Source organism: Dasypus novemcinctus, chromosome 17 (assembly GCF_030445035.2).
Source record: "Dasypus novemcinctus isolate mDasNov1 chromosome 17, mDasNov1.1.hap2, whole genome shotgun sequence".
In the NCBI taxonomy this organism is placed as follows: Eukaryota; Metazoa; Chordata; class Mammalia; order Cingulata; family Dasypodidae; genus Dasypus; species Dasypus novemcinctus.
Genome location: NC_080689.1, coordinates 50,321,391 through 50,333,467, shown reverse-complemented (window position 1 = coordinate 50,333,467; position 12,077 = coordinate 50,321,391). Strand labels below are relative to the sequence as shown.

Genomic DNA, 12,077 nt, shown 5'->3' with positions numbered 1-12,077 from the left:
TCTAGGCTTCAGGAAAGAGAAGTATGTTTTAATCTTTATACTCCAGTGCCTGGACTTAATCTATATCCAGGAAATGTTTTACTTCACTAAATGAGAGTTGAGAGATGTAAACAATGAGTGTAAGCTGTTCTTTCAAGATAGGAGCATACTTTTTGAAGAAAATAGAGAATCTGGATAACTACAGCTGTAAATAAGGGACAGAAATAAGGGAAGGAATTTTTTCAATTAGGATTCGATTATGTTTTTAAATTGCAAGAAATGAGCCAGTAGAAATTATAGGTTTGAAAATATACGTGAAGTAGTGGGCATTGTATAAATGAGTCTTAGTTTTTAACCCCCTGTCAGATCATTTGGAAAACTGTAATAGGACTGCCATTAAAATTCAGTGCTGCGCTTGATCATATTTTCCTTAATACTTGCATGTATGCAGGTAGCAGAAATTTATACCAAGACAAAATAATTTGTTGGCCCAGATTCTGGGTCAGAATCATATCCTAGCATTTACTACATAAGCACATCCAAATTCCTCAGTCACTGCTTTGAAACTGTGAGCCATTTCTTCCTCTCCACCCAAATAGTTCCTTCACTTTCCAGTTTAAGACTGTGTGCTGACATTAACCAAATCAGCTCTCACTTCATCGACCTGATTCTGCTTTTTTCCTGTCTATGTGGTACTGGGTATACAGATCATAAATCATCCATCATCTTTGAACTTCTAGTTATACTATTCTATAGTTTTTTCCTTAGCATCTTTTGTTACCTTTAAATTTTAAATCATTTGAGACAAGAAGTGTATCATTTGTTTTTATCTACAAAAAACTCCTAATCCATAGTGTTTTCTATTGATGTACAAGCTTACTATTTGTACAATACACGATTTTCCTAAACTTTCAAAGGCATAAATTTGTTAATGACTTTCCATGTCTTGTGTGCCTGATCCTAATACAGATAAAATAGAATGAAGTATTTTATACTATTTATCAAAAGGACTCAGTAGATTAAACAGGGAACATGTTTTATATCTATATATTATATTGATGTTGACAATTATGCTCTACCACATGCTTGTTTTTAAAATAATTTTTATTATATGTTCCTTAAAGTAGTAGGATATGGATGGTGAATAACTAGCAAATAGAGTTGTTTTGTACCTGTTCTAATATTAAAGTATTTTTTAAAACAAATCCATTTTATCAATATATATTAATAAAGCATACAGTTTATCCAAAGTGTACAATTAGTGGTATTTGGTATAATCATAGTTGTACATTCATCACTTCAATCATTATTAAAGCATTTTCATTGTTGCAGTACTAATAAACAAAAAAACAGAAGAAAATTCCTCACCTTTTGATCTCTTTCCCCTGCTGTACATAGCTGTTGTTTCTGGCTATTCTTGCACAATTATTTGTTTGTTTATTAAGCAGTTTTATTGAAATATATTCACATACCATATGATCTATCCAAAGTGTATATTCAGTGACTTTTAGAATAATCACAATGTTGTACATTCATCATCTCAAAAAATTTTAGAACAATTTCATTACTCCAAAAAGAAAGACTCATACCCCTTAGCATTCCTTCCTCATAACCACTAATCTAATTTCATCTTTATAAATTGATTTCTATTTACATTTTATATAAATGAAATCATACAATATTTAGTACTCTGTATCTGTTCTTCACTTGGTATATTTTGGTTTTTGTCTGATATTAACATTTTGTAGTATTAACTTACCTTTGTTCAGCTTCAGAGAAAAAATAGTCTTATATATGCAATTTTACCCATGTTCATATTTCACATAATATGTTTAGTTCATAATGGGGCAATCATACATATTTGTCCATTTATATCTGTCTTGCTTCGCTCAGCATAATGTCCTCCAGGTAGTATATAAAGTATTTTTGCCTGTTTCTATATATACAGTATGTTAATTACATAAAGTGATTCCTAAGATACTGCTGCAGTTTTCAAAATTATTGCCATTGTTTCATGTAAATCATTTCAGGTTTTAAGGAAGTCGGTGATCTTTCAAAAGATACAGAGAGCTATGAGTACGACTTGATAGGAGTTACTGTTCACACAGGAACAGCAGATGGTGGGCATTATTATAGCTTCATCAGAGATATAGTCAATCCACATGCTTATAAAAACAATAAATGGTGAGTTTAAAATATTTTAGTCTTTGGATTTTTAAATTATTTTTTTCTATTTTTAGTTTTCTTAAAACATTTTCCATTGAAATTAAGAAAAAAAATTTAAATGAAGGCAACCTTCAAAAGGTAATATGAACCAAGTGTTCAATGTGAATCAGTTGTTCTTTATGGATCTCTGGATGCTTGAGAATTTGATGAATGTTTTCCCCAGAAAAATGAATACACAAAATGTTTTGCATACAAGTTTAAGAGATTCATAGACATCATTGGACCACCAAAATCTTACTTATTTGTTCACTCATTCAAGAGCTATTTACTGAATGCCTTCTGTAGGATGGCCGCAAAATCCTTCAATATGCCACGTAGAAGTTACTTGCATGCTCCTCTTCTTTCCACTCCCATTGTTTTTGCCACCTTTTGTTAAGTTAATGATTGGAAATCATAAAATCAGTCCCTAATAGCAGTTTTTTTGGTCTTCGTATGTTGTTAGAGTCTCATGCATAGGCACTATATGTGTGTGTGGCATTGTTCTAACTGTTAGGAAAATAGCTTTGAACAGCTGTTTTGCTAAATTGATATACAGGTAGCCAAATGATTTTGTTTACCTGTTTCTCCTTCAGCTATACAAGGTGGTATCTTTTAATTTTTTTAAAATATCCATTTGAATGTTTCTCTATAAGTATTCTTTGAATCTTTTTATCATAAATTTTGAAATTGTATCTTTATTTTTGAAAGTCCTCCTTCTCTTAATCTTTTTGTTCAATAGTTTCATATGTTATATTTAAGATATCTTTCTAGTCCTTTTTCTTTTTTTTGAGGTGCCCGGGATTGAACCCAGGACCTCGTACGTGGGAAGCAGGCACCCAACCACTACTACACCTGCATTTCTTGTTTTTATGAATTCTTTCATTAATCCTAGATGAAAATGGACCTATCAGATTTTAAGATGGTTATGACTATGTTGTAAAATTATATTCCCAATTGCTAGTAGGTTCATGTTGTTCAAACAAGAGTGTGGTTAGAATTTACCTCATGAAATAATTATTTTATTGATATTTCAAATCTATCGGTATATAAGCCAAGTACTAAAAAATATAACAGGCATTATATAAAGAGATTCAGTATTATAGTGTTTGATCTATACTATATGCTCTGTTTTAGGTATCTTTTTAATGATGCTGAGGTGAAACCTTTTGATTCTGCTCAACTTGCCTCTGAATGTTTTGGTGGAGAAATGACGGTAATTTTTACTCAGAAATTGTTAATGATTTGTAATTTTCCTAGGGCTTTGCAACATTCATAAATCCAATAGCAGTCACTTAACTTTAATGGCTATGATTAAATCTAAAACTTATTCAGCTTTTATTTATTGGAAGCTTAGAAAGTTCAGAGTATACTGGTGGATATTGGGAAATAGAAATAAGTACTATTTCAGCCTTCAACAAGCTCTATATGATTATGAAAACAAGACTTAGAAATATAAATGGGAGAGCAGATGTTGAAGCGATTGGACTCCTGCCTCTCACATGGGAGGTTCCGGGTTCAGTTTCCAGTGCCTCTTAAAGAAGACTAGCAGACTCTGCAACCATTGGGGAGAAGTGGCTGAAGTGGTTGGGCACTGGTCTCCTACATAGGAAGTCCTGGATTTGGTTCCTGGTGCCTCTTAAAGAAGATGAGCAGACAGATGAGGGAGACTTGTGGAGTAGGGGCAGGGAGATAAATATTTTTTAAAAGAAATATTTTTTAAAAGAAAAGATAAATATTTTTTAAAATGGAGGGGAGCAGATGTAGCTCAATGGTTGAATACCTGTTCCCATTTACAAGGTCTTGGGTTCAATCCCTAGAACCTTCTAAAAGAAAAATAAAAGAAATACTAATACAAATGGAAAAACTAAATAGTACAAGAATTAAGTTATGCTACTGTGAGACATTTTGATTGAATGGGTGGTTTACTCTATGAATGCTGTGGGATTAGCTCAAAAAGAAATCACTTTATTAGCTTAATCTGAAAAATCTTTGATAGGGAAATTGGATTGCACTAACTTTAAAGAATTGCTCCTTTAGTGCTTTTGTAACTGGAGCAGCAACCTGGTTATTTACTAGTTATAAGACAGACAGAGAGGGAAACGGACTTTGGCCCAGTGGTTAGGGCGTCCGTCTACCATATGGGAGGTCCGTGGTTCAAACCCCGGGCCTCCTTGACCCGTGTGGAGCTGGCCCACGCGCAGCGCTGATGCGCGCAAGGAGTGCCGTGCCACGCAAGGGTGTCCCCCACGTGGGGGAGCCCCACGCGCAAGGAGTGCTCCCGGAAAGCCGCCCAGCGTGAAAAGAGAGAGCAGCCTGCCCAGGAATGGCGCCACCCACACTTCCCGTGCCGCTGACGACAACAGAAGCGGACAAAGAAACAAGACGCAGAAGCGGACAAAGAAACAAGACGCAGCAAATAGACACCAAGAACAGACAACCAGGGGAGGGGGGGAAATTAAATAAATAAATCTTTAAAAAAAAAACAGAGAACATCTTTGGAGTGAGATCTACGAGGAGACAATTGTGTTGTAGAATTATAATATGGCAGTTTATCCTAGTACCAGTTTTCTGAAAACTTCATTGTGTTTGAAAATGTTGGTCCTTACATGTCAAGTAGTAACTAGTCATTTCCATTTCACAGATAAGCCCAGATATTTTTCATTAATAGCCATATTTGTTAAATAAATGTTCAAATTCTGAGTTTTAATGAAGAGTTTTCTTATTGCTTCTTGGTGCTCTTGCCTACTATTCTTAATGAAAAAGGGAAAATAAACCAATTGTTAACAATTTGGAAATGCAGTTACAAAGGAGATAACTTATTATTTGCTGTTCAAACCATCACCAAATGATTGCATCTCTAGATATTTTTTCTAGAGTATTCCTGTAAAAAAAAAACAACAAAAGACAGAAAAGAAGAATATAAGCCTTGCAAAGAAAGCTCTTCTCTTCAAAAGTAGTACAGGCGGCGGACTTGGCCCAGTGGTTAGGGCGTCCGTCTACCACATGGGAGGTCCGCGGTTCAAACCCTGGGCCTCCTTGACCCATGTGGAGCTGGCCCATGCACAGTGCTGATGCGCGCAAGGAGTGCCCTGCCACGCAGGGGTGTCCTCGCATAGGGGAGCCCCACGGGAGCCCCACGTGTAAGGAGTGCGCTCCATAAGGAGAGCCACCCAGGAATGGTGCCGCCCACACGGAGAGCTGACACAGCAAGATGACACAACAAAAAGACACAGATTCCCATGCCACTGACAATGACAGAAGCGGACAAAGGAGACGCAGCAAATAGACACAGAGAACAGACAACCGGGGTGGGGGTGGGGGAGAGAAATAACTAAATAAATAAATCTATATTTAAAAAAAAAAAAAAAGGAAGTACAACACTACCTTTTTTTCCCCAGAATTGCTAACCCATTTTCTTTCTTTATACTTTTATATATTATGTGGTAAAGTACCTGAAAAAAATGGTTTTGCATCTTTGTTTTCCAGTACTCTTAGCCTGTCTCCTATTATCACTACATCATTTATAATACTGCTTGTCTACTTCCCTCATTTTTTTTAAATTGTCTTTTATTTTTAATTGTTTTTTTTAATATCTTCTATGGCAACATAATCTGAAGTTCCCTAGAATTACCTATAGTAATTTTTATCTTCCCACTCATTAGGAAGTAGCCCTTAAGTTTTCAGAAGTCCCACCACATGAGCCACTTCATACTCCACATGTCCATTTGTGCCTGTATTATCCTTTCCACAATTTCCCTTTGTCCTATGGGTATTTTTACTTCTGTTATTCTAATCTCAGATCTCTACTGATTACCATTCCCTCTTAGTCTCTTTTCCCTTTTTCACTCTTTCCCATCATTGTTTTATTCATCGTTTTCCATCATTTCTTTTGTGCTGGTCTATGGTTAGCTCTTCTGATACTTCTTCCCATGATCCATCAGTTGTGTTGCTTAATATGCATACTGACAAATCCATTTCGTCTGTAAAAAGTTATTTATAGTTCTTCGGTTCAAAATTTGATCATTTTTGGAGGTTTGGTGGAGGCAGATAGAGGTACATATGGACATGGTATATGTCTAGGCATTGATTCTCCTAGAGAATATTTGGGGACTCAATAAATTATACTTTCATACCTATGAACTATTTCAGTAATCTACTTTCCTTACTTAAAATGTTGCTGGGAAAGTATAGTTTTAAATACAGCTTTTATTTCTATTTCATTGATCACATTTGCAAAAATTAAGCCCAGACAATTTCCTTGCAACACCTTTCTTAATTCTGTTTTCTTTGTTATGGTAAAATTTTCTCAATCTCAATTTTAGAGTATTGCATTTTCACTTGAATAAAATGTACTAAGAATAATGTCAGAATACATTGACCAAATTTATGAAGTATATGGCATTTAATGATTGCAATACTCTTCAGAAACTATTTACAAAGATGCTAAAATGTATGAAAGTAACTGTTTATAAAGTAATTTATATGTAAATATAGGAGAGTACACCTATTTTTCAAGAAGAAAACTTTTTTTTCCAAACAGACCAAGACGTATGATTCTGTTACAGATAAATTTATGGATTTCTCCTTTGAAAAGGTAACCATTTATTTCATATATAATATTTTTATATTATTTTCTTCCTCTACGTTGTCAATTTTTGTAGTTATACCTTGTCAAAATGAAAATATGCTTTTTTTTTTTGGCCTCTTAAAGACACACAGTGCATATATGCTGTTTTACAAACGAATGGAACCAGAAGAAGAAAATGGCAGAGACTACAAATTTGATGTTTCATCAGAGTTACTAGAGGTATAAGTTAATCTGACTTCACCAGTTTAAAAATGTTTTTCAAGGAATAGTATTTATAGTAAAATAAGGCTATTACAAAATTACGATCTATAATCCAGAAGAGGCCTTAAGACTATTTACGAATAGTCTTGGCAATAATGAGATAATATAGAGTAAGTAAAATGAATCAGATTAAAGAAAGTGGAATTTAATTATTAGAAAATAATGAAGTAAAATAAGAAAGGTGAAAATGTTGATGGAATCAGGGCAAGTACACAAGTAACTTCAATGTTACTGGTAATATTCTGCTTGGATTGGGTGATGGGTTTGCATGGTTTTTGGTTATGCTTCATGATATAAATGCACATAAATGTACAGTATATTGGAAATGTATTTAAAATATGTATTATATATTTTTTAAAAGATGTCTTATTGTGATAAGGCATTTTTGTTATACTGTAGTAAGTGGTATAATGTAACATTGTCTTAAGACTTTTTAAAAATTACTCATAACTAGATATGTGTTATCAATGTTATAAGAGTCAGTAAACAAAAGCATAAAAAGCAAATCATCTTCAGAGATGGAAACCTGGTAGAAATGTATTCTCCCATTTAGACCGTTTAGCTTTACCCTATGATTTTTCCTTATGTGCTCTTGGGATTTAGTCTTAAAACTGAGTGAGTTTTATTCCCCGAACAAATACTTTCTACTAGTATCTTGCCTATACATGTGTTCCTTTTCCCAATGCAAAGCTAAGAATCATATTTTCTCTCATCCCCTTAAATTGGATTTATAGTACAATTAGATGCTGATAATAGATGACTTCACTAGATTTAAATCTATTAAACTTGTCTTCTTATACAAAAATTTATTTCAACCACCATCATAACAGCATAGACTTTATTTAATCATCCCTGTCTACAAGACTTCATGCCCTGATATATTCAGACAAATACAGATCTTGTTCTTCATAAGGTTCCAACTGTTAAATGACAGCTAGGCCACTTGTGAAATAAATGAAATTCTAAATACAGCCTTCCAATGATGTCCATTGTTCATTTACATTAGTGATTCTCAAACTTTCTGGTCTCAGAACTCCTATACATTCCTAAAAATTATTTAATTTTTAAGTTATTTTTATTGTGGTCACATAGATACAACACAGTTTCTCATTTTAACCACTTTCGTGTGTACAGTTTGATGTTAATTATATTCACAATACTATGTTACCATGATCACTATCCATTACCAAAATCAGCTTTTTATTTAATGTGGGTTACCTATTTATCATATTAGATATTAAAACAAAATTTAAAATAATTCATTTAAAAGAAAAAATCCAGTTCATGCTAACAATAAATAACATATATGAAAAATTAATTGTTTTCAGAACAATTCAGTGATAAAAGTGACCCTGTTTTCCTAGTTTTGCAGCTCTCTAATGTCTGGCTTAAATTCTTTATTTGGTCTGCTGTGATATCACTCTTTTATGTAGCCCTGGAAAACTCTATTGCACAGTCATGAAAGAATGAGAGTACAAAAGACACAAGACACAATAAGTGTTGCTAAGAAAATAGTTCTGACCTTGCAGAGTCCCCAGAAAGGTCACAAGGGATCCCAGAGCTCACTGAACCACTCTGAGACCCACTGATTTACATCATGACAAATAGGAATCCCAGACCTTTATTCTACTGAAACAAACAAGATTGAACTATATCACAGTATCCATTTTTTCCTCATAGTTTTATACTTGTATTAATTTAAAATAATTACCTGCATATGTATTTTACTGAAAATTTAAAATAAAAAATAAAATGTAAATTAACATTATTATAGATTTTAGCCAGAAACTGGAATCTGGTCCCTTACACTTTTCACAGTTAAAACATAGCTATTAGCAGACTTTCCCAAAAGGTAACACAAGAACTTGTAGAACCAGAAAATAGATTAAACAAGTAAACAAATTGATAGCAAATTATGAAGATTGTCATGAATAAAACAAGTAGAGTTCTCAGAAAATAATTCGTAGAGATATGGGGGGAAGGTGGTCAGAAAATGCTTCATTGACATTAATCTTAATCTGAGATTTGAAAGTTAGGAGTTGATCATGTGAAGAGTGTTCCAGGCAAAGAGACCATCATGCATAAATCTTTGAGAAAGGATAGGGCTTGTTTGGCATCTTTTAGGAGCTGTAAGATGACCTTTGTCGCTATGATTTAAGTTGAAATAAGTACGATCCAAGATGAGGTTGGACAGGTATATAGAAAATGGGCCAATTCTGGTCAAACATAGTACAATAAATTCACACTTAAACACACCCAGCTGGCTTCAAATACATTTTATTAATAGATAAAATGCAAAAAGACACAGAAAACATTATGAACATTTCTGTAGAACAGAAATGAAACAGAACTAAAAGCACTGAGTATGGTGAAACCACAGAACTCTACTAGGCTTTAGGTCCGGAAGTAAATAGAGGTGGTCAAGAGTTGGGCTCTTTGGGCTAAAGGGAACAAAAATTATGTCATAGGGTCTAGAACCAGGCTTATGACTGGAAGCAGGATGCTGGGAATTGAACTGTCTTGGCTTGAAACCGCACTAAATAGATGGACAGAGTTGTCAACTCTACCTAGGGCAGCAGCTTTATAGAAAATGGTGTGCCTGGAAAGGCTAGAATACTAACAACACAAGCTGGCCATTTAGTGACTAGGTCTGTGATTTAACAAATACCATTGTGGAGCAGTTGCCCAAATACGCATTTATAAGATCTGGTTCTAGACTGGTAGACTGGGGAGACAAGTGGAGGTAACCTTTAGCATCTAATGCTAAGAAAGATAGCTAGTAATGTCAGTAATCAGAACATACATTGATTCCAGATGAAAATAATTTTACTGAACTATCTATCAAAAAGTTAAAGCATGCTTATGATTTGCAGAGAGAGAAAGGAATAGAAAAACTAACGTCATCAGGGTGACTTTGCAGGCCTAATGTTGGAAATAATCACTTTTCATGAGTTTATAAAGTAAACAAAGAAATAGTTTCTCATTCAGGCCAGACAGCTTGAATTTTTTTTTTTTTTTGCCAGATTTTAAAATAAACCTTTCTTTTATGACCATTTATCAAAATGCAGCATGACTTAGTTTTTTTTATGTATTTGTTCTTTCTCTGACAGATGGAATTTCAGAGTTCTTACTTTCAAAATCTTTATAATTACATTAAAAACCTCTATTGCTTGAGCTAGCCAAGTAAGGTTTAGTGAATACAGAGTAGGTCTACTAACTCCATATACCTAAAAGCAAATTGACATGAATTTTAAGTGCATATAGTTTTTGTCTTTTGTTTTTTTTAGAGCAAGTCTTTTTTTCTCTCTAATAAAAAATATGAAATTGTTTTCTGTTACCTGATGTTAGCATTTTTTTTCTTCAGTGGATTTGGCATGATAACATGCAGTTTCTTCAAGACAAGAACATTTTTGAACATACATATTTTGGGTAAGTTTGGTAAATTTAGTAATGGACTTTTTTGCTACACATCTTTTAAAAATTTTATTCTGCAAGAATTTTAAGTTCCTTTTTGAAATTCTAGGTTTATGTGGCAGTTGTGTAGTTGTATTCCCAGCACATTACCAGATCCTAAAGCTGTGTCCCTAATGACGGCAAAGGTAATCTATAGACCTCTGATAATTTTATCAAAATTGCCTGTTTTAAAATAAATGCTTTTCGCTTACATTTATCTTTTCTTACAGTTAAGTACTTCCTTTGTCCTAGAGACATTTATTCATTCAAAAGAAAAGGTATGTATTTTGTGTTGTAGATTTTTGCATCATATTATTTATCTTTTGTTTTCTATCTTTAGCTCAGAAGCCTTGATTGACTTCTTTTCCTTTTTTAGCCCACGATGCTTCAGTGGATTGAACTGTTAACCAAACAATTTAATAATAGTCAAGCTGCTTGTGAGGTGAGGTGAATAATTCAACAAATAATTATATGCTTTGGAAGTCACTTTTTTTTGCTTTTCTTTTATTCTTGAACAGATGTCATAGCAAGATTGTTTTATCTGTTGTAAACCAGAAAATATTTTAAAAGATGTACCCCAGTTGATCATTTTATTTACAATTTTATCTTCTCCCATTTTTAAGACACATGACACTGAGAATAATATACTCACAATAATTACAATGTAACCACATTACCATTTTAATACCATCATTTTTTATAGCTCTCAAAATAGTGTAAACTTCCCTAGGTGTTCGTTCAATTTTTATAATTTCCAGAGGTGGAAGCAAGCTACATAGTGTGCAATACATGAAAGTAGTTGAAGATTTTTGTTTTTTATTTGTTTTCTTATTTGGAAAGGTATCTAATTATATCTTGTAGCAATGGAATACGATTATCTGATCATAAATTTCAAACATAAAGGCATAACATTTTAAAATTTTATCATGAACACTATGAAATACACAAAAGTCGAAAGATAAAATGAACTCTTATGTACCCATATCATTTAGCTCCAACAAATAATATTGTCTTATTTTATCTATTCCTATCCTCCATGCTTTTTTTAGCTGAAGTATTTTAAAACATACCCAGATAGTATATCATCCATCCCTAAATAGTATGTGTCTCTAACAAATGAGAACTTGAAAAAAATATAGCTGCAATTCTGTTTGCTCCCAGTAAAATTAGAAGTAACTCCTTAATGTCATCTAAAACCTACTGTGTTCTAATTTCTCAATGTGTGTCAAAAATATTTTCAGTGTATTATTTGAATTAGTGTTCCAGCAAGGTCCATATTTTTGCATTTATGTTTTAAATTTCCATTCAGCTGTTACAGTTACTTTTAATTTTTTTCTACATGCTCTTTTGTGTCATTTTTCTACAGAGTTTTCCATATGCTGGCTTGGGCTGATTGCATCCTTGTGGGGTTATTTTAACATGTTCCTCAGACGCCCCAAGAGTTTGCTTTTAAAGCTGGTTGTTAGATCCATATGTGATTATTTAGATCACAATTTGTTTATTAAACAGAAAATGACTCATACTTAGATCATATATTAATAGGAACAAAAAATTCCACAATGTGACACTTACGAGGACTAAGAGGAAAATG

At 33.3% G+C, this 12,077-nt stretch overlaps 1 protein-coding gene across 4 annotated transcripts in view; it reads left to right on the top strand.

Moving 5' to 3' along the window:
- Nucleotides 1-12,077, top strand: part of USP34 (ubiquitin specific peptidase 34) — a 285,574-nt gene that overhangs the window by 225,280 nt on the left and 48,217 nt on the right. For all 4 annotated transcript variants that reach the window (XM_058278638.2, XM_058278637.1, XM_058278635.1 and 1 more), the window contains 8 exons: nt 2,010-2,163; nt 3,319-3,397; nt 6,725-6,778; nt 6,896-6,991; nt 10,398-10,462; nt 10,557-10,632; nt 10,717-10,764; nt 10,863-10,928. In XM_058278638.2, the coding sequence (XP_058134621.1) occupies nt 2,010-2,163; nt 3,319-3,397; nt 6,725-6,778; nt 6,896-6,991; nt 10,398-10,462; nt 10,557-10,632; nt 10,717-10,764; nt 10,863-10,928 (638 nt within the window). The remainder of the gene's footprint in view (nt 1-2,009; nt 2,164-3,318; nt 3,398-6,724; nt 6,779-6,895; nt 6,992-10,397; nt 10,463-10,556; nt 10,633-10,716; nt 10,765-10,862; nt 10,929-12,077) is intronic.